General features: G+C 41.3%; 1 protein-coding gene across 2 annotated transcripts in view; it reads right to left on the bottom strand.

Moving 5' to 3' along the window:
- Positions 1-23484, bottom strand: part of LOC109906992 (sialoadhesin) — a 31140-nt gene extending 7656 nt beyond the window's left edge. The window contains exons 1-3 of one of the 2 annotated variants that reach the window (XM_031802816.1): positions 23240-23484; positions 972-1271; positions 459-534 (exon numbers count right to left, since the gene is read on the bottom strand). In XM_031802816.1, the coding sequence (XP_031658676.1) occupies positions 459-513 (55 nt within the window). In that variant the 5' untranslated portion in view covers positions 514-534; positions 972-1271; positions 23240-23484. The remainder of the gene's footprint in view (positions 1-458; positions 535-971; positions 1272-23239) is intronic. The other variant, XM_031802819.1, reaches the window with a different exon arrangement.
- Positions 23485-23714: the final 230 nt, after the last annotated feature.

Here is a 23714-nt window from a genome sequence, read left to right as displayed (position 1 = left end):
GCTTGCAATGAGTTACTTGATGTGGAATAAAGTTCCATATAGTCATAGCTCTAGATAGTACTGTGCACTTCCCATAGTCTGTTCTGTACTTGGGGACTGTGTAGAGACCTCTACTGACATGACTTGTGAGGTATGCATGGGTGTACAAGCTGTGTGCCAGTAGTTCAAACAGACAGCTCGGTGCATTCAACATGTCAATAACTCAAAAAAATACAAGTAGTGATGAAGTCAATCTCTCCTCCACTTTGAGCCAGGCGAGATTGACATGCATATTATTAATGTTAGCACTCTGTGTACATCCAAGGGCCAGCCGTGCTAAACTGTTCTGAGCCAATTGCAATTTTCCTAAGTCCCTCTTTGTGGCACCTGACGACACGATTGAACAGTAGTCCAGGTGCGACAAAACTATGGCCTGTATGACCTGCCTTGTTGATAGTGCTGTTAAGTGACTGTCTTACCTCCAAGCCAAAAGAAGTGAGTAAGAAAATGCCATGGTAATTTTTCAATCCCCATCCCTTCCTCTTAGTGCTGGACCTGCAGGAAAAGGGAAATAATTACTCTCCATTGAATTTCTAACATTACAATCAAGACATTCATGTCTAAAATCCAATTACTTGCTTGCTTTTATCTTTCTTGCTATAGTCTCATATCCACCCTCCTACAGAGACAAAGTGCATTGATATATAAAGGAAATATTACCATCCTGCTTACACTACCCGTTTCTTAATTTTTCTTTATTTTTGGACTTCCCGTATTTTGTCTCTACATTGCCAAACTGAAAGGTTTTCAGAAGCTAAAGGTCAAATCTCTTATAATTATTATAAAATATTATAAGATTGTTACTGTACCTATCCCCATGTTAACTTTAGTCAGGGCTATTACTCACATTCAGTACCACTAAATCTGCACAGAAGCATTATGTTTTCACAGAAATGGAAGTATAAATCTTCCAAACATTGTTGTTAACTCACAGGATTGTTCCATTTTACATTTGACATTGAGAGTTTTAGACCTGTTCACTGTCTTCCCTCCCCTGAATGCTGCTGTGCAGACCAGAGGCTGGTTGTTATCACTGATGGTGGGGTTAAAGGTCAGGGATGATGTCACTTCCCACTGGCCGTTGGTCAGCTGCTGTGATTGGACACTGCGTGTTCCGGAGTGGTTCCAGGTGAGGAGAGGGGAATCAGATGGGCAGGAGTGAGACACAGAGCAGGAGGCAGAAACCACTTCCCTCAACTTCACCTCTTCACTCACTGACAGAAAGCTGGGGTCTGGAGAGAGGAGAACAGTTATTGCAGAGACCAAAAAAATGTGCTTCTATTTTTAGCTGATATGGGAATGAGTACACAAGCACCCAATCAAACTGGGATAATGTTTTAGGTTACACGTGCAAGTATAAGAATACTTGCCAGGGCATATACACTATCTTTTTAAAAATAAATCTGATTATTTCACATGGAGAGATGTGGGGAGCTAAAAAGTCTATCTTTCAAATTTTTGGGGGCCAGGCTAAAGCCAGCTAGCAAGGCTGCCAGCTAGCCTACTGGCTGGCTACTACCAAGGGGCCAGGGTTCCAGTCAAGAAACATGGTTTCAATGGTTACTATAGCTTTTCTTCGGTACTGCAGTTTAACTGATGCCCGGCCCAGAAAGGCAGTTTCTCTCCATTTCCCAGCTTTTCTCTTATTGAATTAAACTTCGACATTGTAATTTTGTCTCTGTGGATCGACTTGAACTTTTTCTGCCCGATCCCAAAAGCATTTGGTGTGTTGGTTATTTCGCACGCATACAGTTAGGGCCTACATTTTAGGATTAAGAACTAATGCCAGATAGCCTAAAATAATGAAAGAAAAACCTCAATGTAGCCTATAAACATAAATTGCAAAAGAATTATACATTTTCAAGGTATTGTTTTTTCTTTATTCAATCCGCCCGCCACCCACCCTTCATCCACGCAGTCCCGCCCGCACAGATGTAACAGCGGGGACTGCGGGTTATGAGTCAACCCCTGCCAGTGATGTGTATTCATGGATGCCAAGGGAAGCCAGGCTTCCCCAAATGACTGACCAATTTATCTTAATTTTCAGACAATTTGCAAGACAAAATTGACACATGCAAACACACAAACACAGACAAACAGTACCATGGACACACACATGATATTTAGCAACATTGGACTAAATCGTTTTAGGTATGTTTAAGTTTGTTTTTAATGTATTAAACTATAGCCTTGTTGATTTGTTGCAATGGTGCTGGAATAGCGGAGCCAGTGCTCCTTTTCTTTGTGCTCACTTGCAGGAACTCTGTGGTTCTAAGTCAGTAGTTGTTGAAAACGTTAACTTGCTTGACCGTGCTCTACGGTTTTGTGATGAAACATGTGTAGTTGAATTTATTCTGGCACTGTGTGACTGTGATCTTTTTGTTTTCACGGCCTTATTGTATAGCACGGTGGCGTATGAACGACTGGGAGAGAGAATAAAGTAGACGACACATGTCAAATGTTTGAAATATGACCCTATGTCAGGATGACGTGTGCATGCCCATATTTGGGCATCCTGTCAGGACATCCTGGCGGGAACTTATCACGTGCTTATGCCCATAAATGGGCATCCTGTTCCTGTTCTCACGCGTTAGAGAGGGTGTGCTAATTTATGCATATATTGCATCTATTCCTTTGAAGTTGTCATGATGATTGATGTCTAGGGACCTCTTTGAACTGGGGGGGATGTGTTGGAACATTTCAAAGAGTATGGCCCCCCCTCCTCCTGTTTTATTGACCTTTTATTGACCTGTTGTCTATGAAACAGGAATGTCCGGGGGTATTGGGTGTGGCAGACGCATTATAAATAAAGTCCAGAACAAGACATGAGGCCCCAGAACACTAAACAAGATTTTAAAAATAAAACCCAGAATATTAAACAGAAAATTATGTTTCCTAGGCCAATTCTCGGAGTGCTATGCATCTCTTGTCATGAACCCAATGACAAAAGCCTCGAGGAAGTTTTGTGTGAGACCCCAGAATGTTTTAAAGGAGTTTTGGGTACGAGTGAGGGACATATATGTCTTACATATTCCAACCTGAGGAATCTACGGTTAAGAGTTTCACAGACAGCGGCCCCAAACCCCTTTATCAGGCAAAACCCGGGGAGTTTTTCTCCTGTGCTGCGGATAAGAGAATGGCTTAATAAGTTATCCTCTTGGAACTACCGCTCCCGGATCCGGGAGAATTGCCATCAACTGACACAAATTAGCATAACGCAACGGACAAAAAATATTACTAGAAAATATTCATATTCATGAAATCACAAGTGAAATATATTGAAACACAGCTTAGCCTTTTGTTAATCACCCTGTCATCTCAGATTTTGAAATTATGCTTTACAGAAAAGCAAGACAAGCATTTGTGTAAGTTTATCGATAGCCTAGCATAGCATTATGCCTAGCTAGCAGCAAGCAGCTTGGTCACCAAAATCAGAAAAGCAATCAAATTAAATTGTTTACCTTTGATGAGCTTTGGATGTTTTCACTCACGAGACTCCCAGTTAGATAGCAAATGTTCCTTTTTTCCACAAAGATTATTTTTGTAGCCGAAATACCTCCGTTTGTTCTTCACGTTTGGCTGAGAAATCGACCGGAAATTGCGGTCATGACAACGCCGGAAAATATTCCAAATTAGATCCATAATATCGACAGAAACATGGCAAACGTTTTTTATAATCAATCCTCAAGGTGTTTTTCAAATATCTACGGTAATACACTGCTCAAAAAAAATTAGGGGAACACTAAAATAACACATCCTAGATCTGAATGAATGAAATATTCTTATTAACTACTTTTTTCTTTACATAGTTGAATGTGCTGACAACAAAATCACACAAAAATTATCAATGGAAATCAAATTTATCAAACCATGGAGGTCTGGATTTGGAGTCACACTCAAAATGAAAGTGGAAAACCACACTACAGGCTGATCCAACTTTGATGTAACACCATGACTGACCCACCGCCAAACCGGTCATGCTGGAGGATGTTGCAGGCAGAAGAACGTTCTCCACGGCGTCTCCAGAATGTCACGTCTGTCACATGTGCTCAGTGTGAACCTGCTTTCATGTGAAGAGAATCTTGGTGTTCTCTGGCAAATGCCAAACGTCCTGTACGGTGTTGGGCTGTAAGCACAACCCCCACCTGTGGACGTCGGGCCCTCATACCACCCTCATGGAGTCTGCTTCTGACCGTTTGAGCAGACACATGCACATTTGTGGCCTGCTGGAGGTCATTTTGCAGGGCTCTGGCAGTGCTCCTCCTGCTCCTCCTTGCACAAAGGTGGAGGTAGCGGTCCTGCTGCTGGATTGTTGCCCTTCTACGGCCTCCTCCACGTCTCCTGATGTACTGGCCTGTCTCCTGGTAGCGCCTCCATGCTCTGGACACTACGCTGACAGACACAGCAAACCTTCTTGCCACAGCTCGCATTGATGTGCCATCCTGTTTGAGCTGAACTACCTGAATCACTTGTGTGGGTTGTAGACTCCGTCTCATGCTACCACTAGAGTGAAAGCACCGCCAGCATTCAAAAGTGACCAAAACACAGCCAGGAAGCATAGGAACTGAGAAGTGGTCTTTGGTCACCACCTGCAGAACCAATCCTTTATTGGGGGTGTCTTGCTAATTGCCTATAATTTCCACCTGTTGTCTATTCCATTTGCACAACAGCATGTGAAATTTACTGTCAATCAATTCCTATGTGGACAGTTTGATTTCACAGAAGTGTGATTGACTTGGAGTTACATTGTGTTGTTTAAGTGTTCCCTTAATTTTTTGGAGCAGTGTATATCCACTGGGTCAGTTGGCTTCTTAGTAGGAGCGAGAGAAACAATGGCCGCATTTGTCTATTACGCACATATCACTCTTAGAGCCACCAGCTGACCACTGACGCAATGTTGTCGCTAACGCAAATTTTTCAAAATAAAAGCCTGAAACTATGTCTTGTGACACTAGACACATTAGGGAAGCCATAGAAAAAGGAATCTGGTTGATATCCCTTTCACTGCTCAATAGGGACGCATAGGAACGCAGAGCTTTAGAAATAAGAGTCCCTTCCTGATTGGATTTTTCTCAGGCTTTCGCCTGCAATATCAGTTCTGTTATACTCACAGACAATATTTTTTATAGTTTTGGAAACTTTAGAGTGTTTTCATTCCTAAGCTGTCAATTATATGCATATTCTATTATCTGGTCCTGAAAAATAGCCTGTTTACTTTGGGAACATAATTTTTCCAAAAATGAAACTAGTGCCCCCTAGTTTCAAGAGGTTTTAAGATGAGGCTCGCGCTCTGTCAAATTGAACAGGCCCTGAGCGTTACAACTCTCTCCGGATATGCACTGGAAGAACTGGTCTGCGGACGCAGTGATCTGACGGCCCTAAGAATCGCTTCAATGGCGTGTAGCCCTGACTCCAAAGTGACAATTTTAGCATGTGAACAATTTGATAGTGCAAATGCGACTAAATCTGTCAGTTCATATGTATTTTCAAAAGCATGCAAGAATGTAAATTTTTTATGCCGGTGTTTAGCTTTAAATGGATTGATTATCCCATATTGAGTACCCATCACACTATTTCTGACGTTAGTCCAATAATCACATACGCAAGAATATTTATACATGAAAAAACACAAAGTGTGCACTCTATATTAAAAGCTATTTTTGTGTTTACAGCCAACATACAGTCAAGAAGGATAACGGGCTCCTTATGGATCCTGAACGACTTCGTTGGAGCAGATGACACATCCGATGACACAGATGCAATTCTCCCGTTCTGAACGAACGTTTTTTCAAACACACAGAGTACAGAGGATTTAAACGTCCTGCCAACTCCCCCGAGAACCTCCAACCCCTCACTACATATTCCAGACCCAAACAAGCAACGCACAACATGGGCTCTAGTACATTGCTCAGAATCCACCCCTCCAGAAAAGTACTACTGGGCAGGGAACTTGCGGCTTCACGAGCCGGCACTCCATGGACACGGTATGAAGCCATTATATATATATATTATTAGTAATACATTTTTTAGGCTTGAATATGTTAAAACAAGGACAAATAATGTTTTTTCAGGCTCCAACGAGACCGGCCCTGCAGAATCAGGAACGGTGGATGAAAAAAGTCACGCCCCCCCCACCTAATTTGTCAGAACAGCCCTCGCCAAAAAAGCCAAGGTATTTTAATTATGTATTGTTAGTATTTAGTATTATACCTGAAATGTATTTGACATTTTATGTATCTAACATATTTTTATATTTAATAACCTATTTTGTATGTATTATTTCTATCAGACTCCTCCCCCGGCGTATAACGGCACAGAAGACCACACACATCTAGAGCACGCAGAGCATTCCGGCTCACCGAACATTCCCAATGAAACAACCAAAACGGAAGATTTCACCGTTTTAAATGACATTTCAGAGGCAGATGACCGGCTATTATGGGATGCGGCCAACCTTCTTGATTCCGCCAATTCAATGGTGGGAACATCCGGATCTGAAATAGAACAAGCTAGGTTTTTCACAGCCTTTTCCAGGGCTCTAAAATCCCAAAAGGTTTTGCCACACAAACAAATGGGGATTTTACTTGAGCGACATTACAGAGAGGATCTATCATTCTGGCATAGAACAATTCCACGTATGTTAAACAGCAATCCGATTAAAAAACGCAAATACAGGCGCTAAAATCATATATTTAACACGGATCCTTCCAGAATAACCCAAGAACGCACATCATTAATTATCCAAATGGCAGAGCCAACAGACCTAGTTGAGACAGTTGAAAGCCTCTTATCATAGATACCGCCAGAACTCCTAGAAATTATTAATCGTATGAACAAGGCGTGGGTAACAGACATAATACTGATAGATGAAAGCATATTATCACAGATTCCAGCCAAACTCCTAGAAATGATTAAGCGTATGAAAGAGTCCGGGATGCCCGATGAAAACCTGTTATCACAGATTCCCGAAGCCCTCATATTGCTAATTAATCAGATGAACGAGAGCCCGACATCTTGCCCCCCCCCCCCCCCCCTCAAACCAACCGTTAATGCCCATGTCAGAAGAGTACAATGTTTTGGGGGAATTGGAAAATTGTCAAAAAAATCAGGAGGGAGTCGGTATAGATCAAAGTGTTCGGGTTGTGTACCGAAATAAATTCAACAATACAGAGATTCAACAGTTTTCAATTTCACATGGGTGAATCAGAATCTTGACTATGCTGTGTTGTACGTAATGATATTGGATACTCTGACCGAACTGTTAGATAGGGCACGAGATTATGGCGAACCACGTGATGTCTTACAGTTGGAAATTTGTGGAGATAGCCTGCATAACACGGTATCTCTTATTTTACCCAATGGCGAAGCAGATCTTGAACAATGAAATGTACGGGTGTGATCAAATGTCTCCCAAAGAGCGTGAGAGATTCATAACGTGGTACGAGACAGTAAGACATGGCACCTTTGATTTCCATAAAGAGATAGAATCATATTGTGACAATGGTGTGGTTATACTTCGTGAAGGATGCCTCAGATTCAGGGAAGATGTAATCAAAGATGCAGGCATTGACCCCTGGAGTTGTACAACTATTGCATCGGCATGCATGAAAACCTATCGTACACACTTTCTACCTACAGCATCTATAGCTATCCCCTCGCCTGACATCTACCAACACCAGTTCAAGTCTTACTCTTGTGGGTCCGTTGGAGTACTTGGCCCAGGATAAAGACATTTTTATTCAACATGCTTTGAATCGGGGGGAGAAGGTGTTTGGCTCTTACCATGTAGATGGATACACACAGATTGACGGGGTTGAAACTGTGTACGAGTACAATGGTTGTTTCTTCCACGGTTGTAAATCTTGCTTTGTGCCCCAGGCCATGTGGGTCCTAGCCCAAAATACTTTTGGGGAAATGTATCAAGAGTTTCAAGACAAATTGGATTCTTTACAGGCTACCTACGGGTTAAAAGTGGAGGTTTTGTGGGAGCACGAATGGGCCACCCTCAAAAAGTCTGATCCTCATGTTCAAGCCTTCCTTTCCAGCTATGACACACCAGAACCCCTGGAATCACGACAGGCCTTGAATGGAGGCCGTACCAATGCTTTGACATTGCGGTATGTAGCGCAACCCGACGAGACAATAGGATATGTAGATTTTTACATCTCTTGGAGCATTCGGAAATTATTCATCGCGACTTTGACTTACCTCAAAACTATTTTGGTCTGATCCAAGCAACTGTCTACCCTCATAGGGGTTTGTTTATACCAGTGTTGCCTTACAAGGGCCCTCAAGGAAAACTTTTATTTCCCCTTAGTCGCGCACCTGCAGTGAAAACAACAACCAGCAAAACCTATGTGTTCCTTGTTGGTGAATCTCAGGAAACGTATGGATCAAGAAAGAGCCCTGACAGGGGTATCGGTCACATTTGAATTCTCTAAGGCTCTAAAGATGGGGTATCGTGTGGCCAAAATCTTTGAAGTGTGGAACTTTTCCAGGAAATCAGACACTCTTTTTAAGGAATACATCAAGACCTTCTTGAGATGCAAGCAAATGGCTTCAGGCTATCCTGCATCGGTCACAGATCAAGAGAGCAAAGACAAGTACATTCAAGACTATCACGACAGAGAAGGCATACTTCTTGACCCTGACAGAATAGAGGTCAACAAAACCAAAAGAAATGTGTCAAAATTGTACTTAAGCTTTCCCCAAAGAGAGTTTTCGCAGAGATGCAATATGCTAACAACGTCGATCATTAAAGACCCCGAATAATTTTGGGAATTTGTTTTTTTCGGACCAATATACGAAATTTCACATTTTTCAGTCTTGAGTCAAGTTATTGCCCTGGTGAAATGGAGGCGCAACAAGAAGTGGGTTCTACCCCCGGGTAATGTAAATGTCTTTCTTGCCGCATTTACCACGGCCTGTGGCCGACTTGAACTGTACACCCTCATGGAGAAGCTTCAGAGGCGGGTTCTTTATCACAACACAGACTCTATGGTCTATGTAAACAAACAGGGCGATTGGAACCCCCCACTCAGCAACTATCTGGGTGGTTTAACGAGTGAACTCGAAGATAGTGACCATATCACAGAATGTTCCTCCTGTGGTCCCAAAAGCTATGATTTTAGGACTAAAGACAATCACGTGGTGTTGAAAGCCAAAGGCGTGACTCAAAACTATGAAAATGCCCCGCGTGTAAACTTGGAATCAATCACACGCTTGGTCGAGGGGTTCAAAAACGACAGGAATAGTGACTTGGAGATTTTGAGCTCCTACAAAAAGATTGTTAGGGATAAAAAGGGCTTCCATCTAAGGAACGCCCCACTTACTAAAAGATTCAGGGTATTTTTATGACAAGAGACTGCTTTTTCCTGACGGGACCACATTGCCCTTTGGCTACTGACTTATGCTATAAGCCACAGTGTGTCTTAAAGCTTAAGATATAATGACTGCTGTAGAAGGTTTTGACCCCCGGTTGCAACTACCATTTTGAGCCTTAATCGCAGGCCCATCTAATAGTGGTAAAACTTGTTTTGTAAAAAGTATTTTAGAGAATTCTGAACATGTGTTATCTCAAAAGCCTGATAATATTGTGTGGTGTTATTCGTGTTATCAACGTCTGTATGATGAATTCTTGAAGAAAATAGGAATACCTGAATCGCTGTCTCATGATGAACTTCTCCCTCCTCATAAAAACAATCTGCTGGTTTTGGACGATATGCTATTTGCAAGGTAGCGAACATCCCGAAATTGCCCGAGCTTTTACCCAATATACTCATCATAGAAACCTGTCCGTGCTTTACTTGGTACAGAATGTCTTTCACCAAGCTAAAAATAGCCGCACCATCAGTTTGAACACCAATTACATGGTTTTGTTCAAAAATCATAGAGACAAACTACAAAGTAACACTCTAGCTCAGCAGATGTTCCCAGGAAGGAAATCCTACTTCATGGAGAGCTATGAGGACGCTACGAAAGCACCATTTTCACATTTAATTGTGGATTTAAAAGCAAATACTCCAGAACACCTGAGGCTACGAACCGGTCTGTTCCCATGGGAGTGGCCGGCTGTGTACATTCCTAAAAAGTAACAGCTATGTCTCTGCGTTTAAAAAGAAACCTGCCCCTCTTGAGAAGCCTAGTTGGGGCTACAGCTAAAGAACGGAATGCCATCTTGGGTCACTGTTCTTCAGATCTCATATTATCCCTATTTGAGATTGCTTTGAATCTTCTCAAAGGATGCATTCCACTCACCCTGACCCAATTAAAAAAATGTAAGAGACAAAAGACTGCGATCAAACTCTTTGCCAATAAAAGGGCCAGTCTTCAAAAGAAAAGACATACCATACAACAGCCTGGGGGTTTTCTTCTACCTTTACTAAGTATAGCCGTGCCCTTCATCACCAGCCTTATTGCTGCCAGATGTCGGGTTTGAACACAGAGTGTGATGGCCAATAAAATGTATCTGGTGCCACAACAAGAGTTGGATAGACTTAAAAAACAAGTGCAGGGACTTGAAAATATCAGACAAACAGCGGAAAATTATTTGGATACGGCCATGAAGGATATTTTTAACCCAAAATATGATTGAACCCCTATGATAAGGTCCAAAAATACACAAACCTATTGCAAAGGTATTTGGCCTTGGTGAAACCAGGGGAGAGAGAGACCAACCATTTAACGCTTTCCCTACCGGACCCTTTAAAGATGACGAGCCTAGCGAGAACCAAGCCCCTGTAATGCCTGTACCTGCAAGCTTACCGGCTGAAGATCAAATGCCTGTTGAAGATAAAGTTATGCAGGACATGTTGACCCATGTTCTGGCACGTAACCCGGAAAAATGTTAGATACATTGAAAACAAGATAAAAGACTCAAAGGGGGGGGATCACGTGACCCTTGGACGAGATGGCCGCATGGACTAAGAGCTCCGCACAAGTAGTTTCCAATTCCTAATCTTACCTCCACTCCAAGTTCAAACTCATTTAGCTTTAGTAAGAAAAAGTCATGGCGGCTACAAAAGGTGACACTACAGGTTACATTTTTACCCGGCCTCGAGTATTAGCCACGGAAAAAGCCTCCAAGAAGAAGCTAGCTTCAGAAAAAACTAGCGCCATTAGCCAGGAGCAAGAGAACCCGCTCCCCCACGAGGCACAACGAATGCCAACCTCGCACTCTGTCGAAGACATCCTTTCTGAGTTGAGATCCCAACATACAGAACTAAACACTAAATTAGATGCCATTAACTCTCAGCTCAGTGCGTTAGGGGGCAAGGTGACAATCCTGGAAAACGCTTTGCCTGACATCAACAACAAGATAACCATAAACGCGGGGCGCCTGGACGAGGCAGAGGGGCGAATCCTATCCATGGAAAACTTATTGACAGATGCCATGGAAACAATAGCATATGCTAAAAAGAAAATCGAGCATCTGGAAGAGAAAACAGAGGACCTGGAAAACAGGGGGCGAAGGAATAATTGTTCTATTCAATCTTCTATTCAATCTGGGCGAAAAAGAAGAGGGAAACATGCCACTGATCCGCTACCTGCAAGACAAACTTCCCGAGTGGCTCCACATGTCCACCGACAGGCCCATAGAACTCGAGAGAGCTCACCGAGCACTGAGGCCCCCACCAGCAGCCAGACAACCACCGAGCCCAATCACCATACGTTTCCTGAGATTCACCAACAAGGAACGAGTCCTACAGGCGGCAAAAAACAACACCATCACAGTGGGAAATGCCAAACTCGCTTTACACCAGGACCTGTCAGCTGGAATACGCCGAAAGCGCCGAGAATTTGACGAAGTGAAGAAATACTCCATTGACCGAGGCATCTTCAGGGGATTCAAATACCCAAACGAGCTCAGGATTCTTCACCAAGGAGCCTTGCGACACTTCAAAATGCCCGAAGGGGCAAAACGTTTTTTGAAAGCCAATCCTGGCCAATGAGAAACAGACCAATGACTAAATGCGATTAATGCCATTACTAAAGGAGGTAAGACGACATATAGCCGATATCCAGAGACCCACCCCCTAAATGTCTTTATAGCCGTCCAATTTATATTTACTTTCCTTTAACTGAGAGGGATGGGCTGTATAGCCTAACCCAGGCCTACTAATGTTTAGGCCTACTTTTATTTACCTGTTTTTTTGTTTTGTTGTTGCTATTATTACTTGGGGTTCCCTATGTCCCTTGGGGGAGGTATATGTAGGCTGGGCTATTGATTTTTCTCCACTCTTTTACTGTGGTCTGGACAAGGGCAACTGTGTTATTTACTCAATGCGGGGTGGAGAGGATGAGGCATTTCTTTGGTGGGGAGAGGGAGACGTTGTGCGTTGCTAACTGTTCCCGGTTTTTGTTTTATTCGGAACACAGAATTGAGACTGAGCGGGGGTAATAGATCCAACGGGATGTGTCGAGTTGTTTGGGAACTCGGCTGGGGTGTTCAGAGATTATTATTTTATGTACACCATTTATTTTCCTTTTATGTGAACGCAGCTGTAATTACTATTCACTTTTACCCAGCAATGACTTGCACTAAAGTTCGATTACTGCTCGATGACGATGACTAGTACCTTAAATCTATTGACATGGAACTGCCACGGTCTAGGGCATGCAATAAAACGAAAAAAGATACTATGTGCTCTAAAAAAGGAAAAAGCAGACATCGCGCTATTACAAGAGACACACCTCTGTGATGCTGAACATGCCAAACTCCGCAGAGCTTGGGTGGGACAGGTGTCATACTTATCCATAAAAATGTTCCATTCAGATTGACAAAAACATATCTGATCCGGAGGGGAGATTTATTTTGATAACTGGGTCACTATATGGTCAACCAATTGCTATATTAAACATATACGCCCCTAACACAGATACTCCTGCCTTCATGTCAAAAATTATAACCCTGTTCAATGAGCATTGTGTCTCCTTTGGCGTGGTGGCCGGAGATTTTAATTGTACCCTTAACCCAACCCTAGACAAATCATCTCAAGTCCCCACCACAAATCCTAGATCTGCAAAGATGTTGAACTCTCTTACTAAAGAGATAGGACTGATAGATATCTGGAGAGAGACTAATAGCTCATCTATGGACTATACATACTACTCTAATGTCCATAACACCTACTCCCGTATAGATTACATTTTTATCCCAAAGAGTTTCATAAATTCAGCCACTTGTACAATCGGACCCATAGCACTTTCAGATCACGCCGTTGTCCACCTCCGCTTTGACCTCTGCAAAAACATCCAAGGTCAAAGAGCTGGAAATTCAACACCTCCATGATATCAAACGAAGCGTTCCATACATTGGTAACTACATGGATAGACAACTACACACAAGACAATAAAGATTCTCCTGTTTCTCCAGCCACAATGTGGGACGCTGCTAAAGCCACACTAAGAGGTCATTGCTTCCTCTAAGAAAAAAGCAATGGGAGCACACAGGCTAGATCTTGAGAGGGAGCTGGAATGCTGTGAAAAAATACATAAACAATCCCTAGACAGCACCTCCTGGAGTCATCTTAAAGCAGCCAAAGCCTAACTGAATTTGGACTACACTCGGGAGATAAAAAAAAGTTTTCTTTACTAAACAGAAATACCATGAGTATAGCAATAGGCCCAGTAGATTGCTTGCTTACCAATTAAAAAAGGAGCAGTCAGAGCGTACAATCATGGCTATCCGAACAGCAGAGGACGAGGTCACATATGACCCCAAAAAGATCAATTTAACTTTTCATGATTTTTACTGCAAACTATATACCTCTGAGAGAAAACACACGGAGGCAGAACTCCACTCTTTCCTAGAGGGAATCTCGCTACCTAAACTATCAGAGACCGACCAAGAAGATCTCAACTCCCCCCCCCCCCCGTTCACTCCTGAGGAGATCCTGGAGGCAATTACCTCCATGCCACCTAATAAGTCCCCAGGCCCAGATGGATTCCCCAGAGAGTTCTACAAAGCTTTTTGGCCCCAGCTCCGCCCTATCTTCATGCCAATGCTGGAGGATTTTTGCAAAAACTGAGTTCTCCCAGACTCAATGCACACAGCTCGCATTACAGTGTTGCTAAAAAAGGACAAGGACCCCCTATCCTGCTCGTCCTTCCGGCCCATAAGCTTGTTGGATTTCGACTATAAAATAATTACCAAATTGCTCGCCAAAAGACTAAACCTTCTTCTTCCCCAAATAATAAAAACGGACCAAACTGGATTTATTAGAGACAGATACTCTTCTGATAACATTCGCCGTCTTTTTGATATTATTGATCATGTAAACGCACAGAAGACCCCTGTCCTGCTGGCTTCACTGGATGCTGAGAAGGCGTTTGACAGGATGGAGTGGAGCTTTCTGTTTTCAGTCTTAGAAAAGTTCAATATGCGCCCAAATTTTATTAAATGGATCAAATCTGGATCTCCCTCCCAATTAGCTTAGTAGGAAGAATTAATGTAATCCGTATGAACGTCCTCCCTAGACTGAACTACTTATTTCAGATGTTCCCATGCTATCTCCCAGTTTCCTTCTTCAAAACAACTAACCAAAGCATCACCAAATTTATATGAGGCAATAAAAAACCTAGGATCAAGTTTTCCACTCTATCGAAACCTGAATCTAAGAGTGGTCTTGCCCTTCCCTCCCTTCAATTGTACTACTGGTCTGCCCAAACCCGCAACATGCTAACATGGATCACAAACAGACAAGAGTCAATGTGGATTCAGATAGAAGCCCAATCCTGTGGTTCATTGCCCTTAAGCTCAATTATATTCATTAATAACTTTAGTGAAGTGGGCAACATAGCCAAAACCTTTGTATTTTACAGCACCCTACTAGCGTGGAGGGACTGTAAGAAATATCTGGGCATTTCCTCCCAAATATGTTCTCACTTGCCTATAGTAGGCAACCCAGGCTTGCCAAAAGCCCTGAGGGATGCCAACTTTAATCTTTGGCATACTCTAGGAATCAGGACCTTTTCAGACCTATTTCATCAGAAAACCACTACACTGAAATCCTTTCAAGAGCTCTGCAGTGAATTCGATGTGCCAAGATCCCATTTTTTTTAAATATCTTCAAATTAGACATGTAATTTCCTCATTTACCTCCAAGAGGAGGTTTAGAACTCAGTTGAATGAAGTTAAAACCCTTCTTGTCACAGCACAATCCATTAAAGGCAAAATATCTTACATCTATAGACTCCTTTCTGAGAAAGGAAGCTCCTCCTTTACTCTTTTGAAAATAATCTGGGAAAAGGACCTTGGTCTGACTATCAGTGATGAGTTATGGGCGGAGGTTTGCGACAGGGTATACTGCTCCTCTACCAGTGTAAAAATGAAAGAATCTAATTACAAATTTTTGTACAAATTTTATTATACTCCTTTGAGACTCCATAGAATGAAAACAGATATGTCTCCTAACTGTAAAAGATGTACCTCTGAAAGTGGAACCTATATGCATGTATTTTGGAGCTGTAGAGAGATTGCCAGATTCTGGCAATCATACTGCTGATTCATACTGCTGCACAGAAAATACTAGAGGTACAGTTTGATATGACCCCGTGTATCTATCTTCTTAATGCCCAGCAGGACTTTGTTCTTGATCCTGACAGAGAAAATTTGCTTATGACTATTACATACTTTGCTAAGAAATATATTATTCTATTGCGGGCCTCTAATACCCCTCCTACATTTAAAATGTGGATTGACCAGATTGTTGACTTTCTTCCTCTTGAAAAGCTCACTTATGACCTCCACAAGAGACAGCCCAAGTTTGATAGACTCTGGTCTCCACTATTCAACTATATTTCAAACTGGACAGAGTGAACGGGGTGACTAGGAAAATGCGCAGATACATGTTGTGTAAGGTACTGTAAAACCTAAAAATGAATTATTGGCCCGTCGTCTCAGCGAATGCTTGAAATAGCTGATAAGAACCTTGATAGTGCTGCTGCAAGTGTTATATCTGTTTTTTGGTGTGTTTTTATTTTAATTAAGTTTTTTAGTACGTGTGCGTATGTGTGTGTGTATATATGTATGTATATGTATGTACGTATGTATGTATGTATGTATGTATGTATATATATATATGCACCAAGGAAAATAAATTGATTAAGAAAAGTACATGCTTTTATTTGACTTTATCATTCATTTTAATTGTATTTAAAAAAAATAAAAAATAAAAAATGTTTTTTTTTTTTTTACTTTTTTTTTTTTAAAGCCTGTCACATCTGTGAATTTGGAATGTGTTTTGTTGGTTGATTGAAAAACAAGAAAACTTTAAACTTTAAATTGAAAAAAAAAGACTCAAAGGGGACAGGTACTTGGAATGACCAAGGAGAGTTTATCCTTCAGGGCACTGTTGTCAGGAGTTCACATATGCTTGACTTGCTTAAAAGTACCACAGCTGCACACAAGGTTGCTGATGACAGAAGACCTCCCGGGTGGCTTCGGTTTCTTAAGGCCCTGGCAATCCTCAACATTCCCCTCTCGAGTGTACCCAACTATAAGCTTTGTCAACAGATTCAAGCTTTAAAACAAAAACCTTCAACAAGATACAGCACCCCTAAAGATACCCCAACAACCCCTCCCCCTATGAAAGGGCTGATGATAAATAATTTACCCCCCTGAACGTCTCCGGACCTTTTCCTAATCCCGATCTCTCAGGGTGGTTAGACTTTTGAATTACTTTTGAATGACTATGATTAAATTCAATACAGTTTTTTTTAATTAAGCAATTTAACATTTGTGGCATTCTTGAAACATGTGACGTGAGCATACGCCTTGATTACACGGTCTTAAAACCTTTTGGGGATAGGGCTGATTGCTGCCCCCTTTGGGGTGATTGCGTGCCCATAGTAAACAGAAAAAAAATCTGTCAAAAATTGCTAATATATGCAATTAAAAATTATTATTGAATAGAAAACACTCTAAAGCTTCTAAAACCGTTTAAATTATGTCTGTAAGTAAAGCAGAACTCTCAGGGCACTCATTCTCCCAAACTCTCTCTTGTCATCATAAAAGTTGGCCCAACTTTGACGTCATCGCCCCCATCCTTCCCAAGCACCTACAGTCCTGGGAACAGTTTATGTGCCTTCAGCGCGGTGTCCGCTTTCAATGGGGCTTCTCATTGTGTGAATCGCGTGCTCACTAGACTTTCGGGGCCGAAACCTTTCGGTCACGCGAGAAAACAGGTTACTCTCATGCGCTTTCTGCTCCGGTGATTGTCTTTCTTCCAAGATTGATTAAACGATGCGTGTGTTTCTCTTCGTCCTGAGAATTGCTGTGAAGCTATATAACATGTTAACGCTGTGTTCTGAACATAGTTTGACAAGTTTAGTCGACATATAATATGTAATTTCGACGTTTTGGTGCGCACCCACTTAACTTTTTGGCCTCATTTCAACCGAAATATGTTGTGTTTGATAACCGAAAGACACAGACTTCAAAACTAAAGCTGTTTTTGGTAAGTATAAACCCTTCCAGGTCTTCTGATGGAAGAACAGCAAAGGTAAGGGAATATTTATGTGGTAAATTTGGGTTTCTGTGGACTCCGAGATAGAGGAGCCAAAATGCTAATTCCTGAGCGCCGACTCATATTATAGCTTAGTGAACGAAATCTGTAACGTTAAAAATAAATGTAACACAGCGATTGCATTTAGAAGAAGTGTATCTTTCTATATATATGTAGAACAAGCATATTTAGTCAAAGTTTATGTTGTGTATTCCATGTTAGCTGACGGCATCTGCTGACGCAATCGTCATTTCTCCGGACATTTGAGTAGCATTTTTTTAACATGGCGTCATTGTAAACAGAGATTTATGGATATTTATAGCATATTATTGAAAAAAACATAAATGTACTGTGTAACATGTTATATTACTGTCATCTGATGAAGATTTCAAAAGGTTAGTGAAATTATTTTTCTTTTAATCCTGCGTTTGGTGATTGCATATTTTGTTCAATTTGGCTATGGAAATTAGCTGTGTCTTCGGTGTGTCTTCGGTGGTGGTTTGACATAAATATGTGCTATGTTTTCGCCGTAAAACATTTTAGAAATCTGACTTGCTGGCTAGATAAACAAGTTGTTTATCTTTCATTTGAGCTATTGGACTTGTTAATGTGTGGAGGTTAAATATTTCTAAGAATATTTTTGCATTCCGTGCGCCACCGTTCCAGCTGACGGTGGGGGGGCTGATCCCCAATTGGGGACCAACATCTTTGTCAGGTTAAAGAACACATATTTGAACACTTTTGATATTTTCTAAAAAGACAAGCTACAACGTTATCATTACTTCTTAAATCATCCTTATGAAGAGACATAACATCTTCATAAGAAACTCCCCGGGCTCTTTGGCATAGGTAGAATACACCGTGGTGATTGCATGTAGTGAAAAGGTTATCTTGCACTTGTTTGATGCTGTAGTATATCTTTGAGATGTTTTTGGTCAAAAATTCTTTAATAAATTTGGGGAAATGTGAAAAACCGGGGGGAAAGCCATAGGAATCAAAAAAAGTTGAGATTTTCCTTCCTCCTTCCTCTTCTAATGTCACAGCTAGGCAATGTTCACCCGGCATGTGTTTAAGATGGGTATTGACAATAAACATGGCAGGCCACTCCGGCCATTTCTCAATAGGGTAATTCATCACAAGCCAACACTCCACAAAATTCTATTCCGATCAGTCGGCTCATGAGCCCTTCCAACTCTTGGGTATTCATGTCTTTGCTCAACGATCCTTAATAATAATCTACTAAGACCTGTCTTCGGGTATTCACTTCCAAGATTGAATCAGAGCATGCATAAACAATCATGCTAACGGTACAGGCTAAAGGTGTACGGAAATGCATTTCCAGCCTGAGGTTACCTTGGGACACCACCGAAAGATTTCCTGAGGTGTCATCATCAGGTGATAAATTAAAAGCATATAATGTGTAACCCTCTGCAAAATCATTTCTGTCAATAGGTAAAGAGAGATCTTTTAGATGCCTCCCTGTAGCCAGGAATAGATGTAAAATGTTGTTATTAAATTGCGGTTGGAAAGCCTTAGCAGGGACCTGACATCCGTCCTGACAGAGAGTTACATACTCTACATTGAAGTGTTGAAAATTAAATGGGTTTTTATTTAAGCTGCCCGTATTAGAGGCGTGATCAACCAAAACTATAACCATGTATCATGGTAAAGGGCCTAGAAATAGGTTTTCTTGACTGCAGATTCTACTGCCCACAGGTATGCTAAATGTTTTCATGGTAATTCTTTGGAGAGGGTAAAGGGCATTTCCTTTCATCAAAGCCTGTGAGTGACCCAGACGAACTGCCGGAGATACAGACACTTTTTAAATCAAAAGCGTTGCCCCCAACACTTTTAAACTAATGTCCCCGTCCTGGGCAGACATCAGGCCCTCATCCTTGGCCCTGGTTCATTTTAGTCTTAAATCAACCGAATTTAAGAGTAAACGTTCTTGAAAGAAAATGTCAGAGTGTATAGGCCCTAGCAGATGAAACTCTTGAGATTCAGCACAGAGGCGAGCGCGTGCCTCCAGTCCTTTGTTTGCACCGGTGGAAGGGTCTCTCGATTCCATAGAGACTCCTGCAGTATCCTTGCTAAACAGCCCGGTGCTGAATTGTGTCTTGAGAGTGTCTTCGGAGTAGTTGAGTAAACACTCCATGATAGCCCTATAAGGGTATGTGGCACTGATTTGACTGATTAGGCGTTCACCCAAAGTTACATCCACCTGGGAGAAGATGGTGGCCACTGGGTAATTAATGAGATTCACTTTGGCATCGTTTGCAATATTAGTACCATCTCTTTTGGTTACTTTTAGACATAAATGCACCAGGCTGTTGTGGAGGTCCAGATAGTTGTCACCGTGGCCTGGTATGAAAGATTCTATAGGACTGTTGTCTGTAATGGCAGAGAGTGGGGCTATCTCCACATAACTGGACCTCTCTATTGAATGTTGGGTTAAGGGGGCCGTGAAAAGATCGAGCTCTGTCTTTATAGCTTCAGAGGACATGCGGTGTAAAAGAGCCATGTTACTTGTTCTTTTAGAAAATACTTCGGAGTATTTTTTTTTGTCGTTATTGGTCCAGACCTCCTTTGGCAATCTAACCGCATCGTCGGATTTCAAAAAGGCTTTACGGCGAAAGCACAGCATTCAATTATCTGAGGTCAGCGCCCCACAAAAGCATATTATCCAAACAAGCATAGCCTTCACAAAATCCTAAATAGCAATAAAATAAGTGACTTACCTTTGAAGATCTTCCTCTGATCGCAATCACAAGAGTCCCAGGAATGCAATGAATGGTCATTTTGTTCAATAAATTCCTTCTTTATATCTCAAATAGTCCGTTTAGTAGGCGTCATTGAGTTCAGTAATCCACCCATTCAGAATGCAGACATAGGAGTTCCAAAAGTTAACAGTAAAGTTTATCCAAACAAATCAAATGACGTTTCTAATTCATTGTTAGGTACTCTAATATCTAAATAAATGATAATATTTCATACGGAGCAAACTATTTTCAATAGGAAAGGAAAAGAACGCAGCGCACTCCGTCGGTCAAACACGCAATGAGCAATGAGACTAGTTTTGCCATAGGACTTTTTCAGAATACAAGCCTGAAACCATGTATAAAGACTGTTGACATCTAGTGGAAGCCATAGGAACTGCAATTTGGGAGGCGGAAGTCTTTGGTTACAATAGCTTAAGCATGGAATTGGCTGGCAGGTCAACAGAAAAAAAAAAATTGGTCCTCAGGTTTTCACCTGCCAAATCAGTTCTGTTATACTCACAGTTTTAGAAACTTTAGAGTGTTTTCCACCCAATACTACCATGCATATGCATATCCTAGCTTCTGGGCCTGAGTAGAGGGCAGTTGACTTTGGAAACCTCAGTCATTCAAATTCCGAATACTGCCCCCTATCCCTAACAAGTTTAAAGGTGTAGAGTAAACAAATAAAATAAAACTTAAAACACACTATTCATAAACAACTCAACTCATTACTGGGTAATTTTCACAGAATTACCTATAATAAAAATAAACCAGTTTTCAGGTAATTGTCGTTGAATTACCTCTATAAAATAAAGTAATGAATATTTGGCTATTATATGTTTTGTAGGTATTATCTTAATCAAACCCGCCTTTTCATATACAATGACAGAACACCATCCTGCCGTCTTCACTTCCAAAAATCCCTGTCTTATACTATTCCAATTTAATGCCTTTATCTATAGTCTATTCCTCATCCTCCTCTTTATCAATAATCCACTTATAACGGCTCTCAGTCCTCAGACCAAATAACCAATTCTCGATTAGTTTATCTCCCCACGCATTGCACATTTCACTCACACCAAACACATAAGAACAGACAACATATAATTTCTATCTTCCAGGTATCGCCTGTTTCAGAACTGTTCACGTAGATACAGCTTCTGTCCCTAACTAAACAACTTATCGCCTGTTTCAGAACTGTTCAAGCTAGATACAGCTTCTGTTCCTAACTACTCTTGAGTACCCTTCCGGAAGTTACCCCAGCACCCTGTCATGACGTTGGCCTCTTTGGGTATAGCAAGCCCATCCCCCTCTCCCTGGCTCCCCCTTTCCTCCTTCAACTAGGTTGCTGTGGTCAGAGAGACGTCGTAAATTCCTGAGAGGATCTCCTTATGGACACATAGTAGAGAGAGAGTAAACTTTCATAGAGGACAAAGGAAATCCTACCACCTCACAGAACTTGAGGTACGAACACATTTTATATTCCTATGAAAGTATAAAATATCGGTGAAATATCCTTCTACGAACTGGTCCGTTTGTCACAACTTGGGAAAGCTCATGGGAGATGGTATGGCCACATTACCATAACACTGTTTATGTAATAGCCTCAGATATGAGGTTTACATCTAATTGTTGTATAAGATGAATGAGTGAGTATGATACTGTTTGTATAATTGTGTAAGAAAAATACAATTCCCTTTTGATTTGAACTAAATCAGAGGACCGCCCCTGAGCCCAGTCAGACATCCTGGGACAGTCCTCTCCGGCCCTTCCAAATAAAACTCCCACTCGGGTTTTCGATTAGCAGACCAAGCTTACCTCAATTACGAGATGGCTAAAGGTTGCAGACCATGTTTTTTTCCATTAGGAGGACAAAGGTTGTAGACCATTGCTGAATCTTTTAACCATACCACGTGGTTTAACTCTTAGACTATTGATACCGACAGAATAAGAACAAGTCTTTGATACTAACTACTAGTCTGCAGCTAGGAATTTGGTATCATTGAACGCGAAGAACGACAACCACCGAAACATCCATTCTATAACGAATGTCACTTTGAACTATCCCCTCTAACCAAGACAGAGAGAGAGAGGGAGAGAGACGGACAATTCTACGAAAGACACAAACTTTTCACCAGCAATCAAGACAACACTGAGCGTAAATATATATATTGATTGCAATTGTTCCCGAATGAGTGAGTGTTCATGGGTAAAGGATTAGCATTTCAATTGTTATAATTATCACTCTGTAGTGACTTCTTAGTCGGCCCCCACTTCCCCTTTTGCCCAACAAGCCGCCATGCCGGTTCAGCCCACTAGGGCACATTCTCCTATCATTTCATGCAACCACATTTACCATGTTTGTTTATGCATTTCTGTGAATTACTTAGTTAGTAATTAATGAATGATTTAAGACAATTGATCTATGGATGACTCATAGTGAAGACTGGGTTTGTGCAGATAACCAACAATTTACGACGTTTGGAATGAGACTAACGTGAGGTACAGTAAATAATTCATTAATTTGAAGACTAATTGATCAGATAAAATATCTGAAAAGTTATTTTAGGAAATTATAACTTTGTAATCTGAATATTTTTCCTTGGTACCCCGACTTCCTAGTTAATTAGTCACATGATTAATCAGTTGATCGCGCAGTAACTAATTACAGAGAATCTTTGATAAAATCAGTCTTCAGTTAGTAAAGACACGACAACCCCCAACGCGCTAGAAGGCGAGCCACTGTTCTAAATACATATATAACACACATTGATATACAACAATTACCACACATTCATTGACTTATACATGCACATTTTAGGTTCCTTTGTTTTTATAATTACAAGAGGGAGGCGGTGCCTTTACATACCAGCAAAACACTGAACATCCACTTCTTTTAAATTACAGACTTCGATATAACAGGTGTCTTCTTACCTTACAATTTGGAGATCAGAGAAGGGGGTTCAGGTTCCGTTCAGTATCGTTGCACTCACTCCTTCCTGGCTAGCTCACCAAATGTTGGTTCCACTTTTCTGGGCTCCGTTATTTACTTAACAAATAAGGAACACTCAAAATGTGTACTTAGAAATCATACACATTTTCATCAAAATACAGCTGTAGACAGAAGTCAAAGATCAAACATCAGACATACAACTGATGTCTCTCCTGAGTTCTGCCCCGAACAAAAGAAAGACAGGATCTTATATACCCAAGATCACACCCTGTGGTGTGATCTTCTATGTCAAAACCTGCATGTGTCTGCCCTTGTTTCAGAGAAAAACAGACGCTGTGTCTCACTATCACTCTCAGTCTCTTTTCTCACCTTTTCTCACAAATGCGGGGCTGCAGGTTTTGGCAGAGAGCTAGACACAAAGAAGCCTCAATATTCAGCTATACAGTGAGCATAAGT

The sequence above is a fragment of the Oncorhynchus kisutch genome, linkage group LG2 (assembly GCF_002021735.2).
Source record: "Oncorhynchus kisutch isolate 150728-3 linkage group LG2, Okis_V2, whole genome shotgun sequence".
In the NCBI taxonomy this organism is placed as follows: domain Eukaryota; kingdom Metazoa; phylum Chordata; class Actinopteri; order Salmoniformes; family Salmonidae; genus Oncorhynchus; species Oncorhynchus kisutch.
The sequence above is the reverse complement of the archived record's forward strand: the minus strand, read 5'-3'. Positions and strand labels throughout refer to the sequence as shown.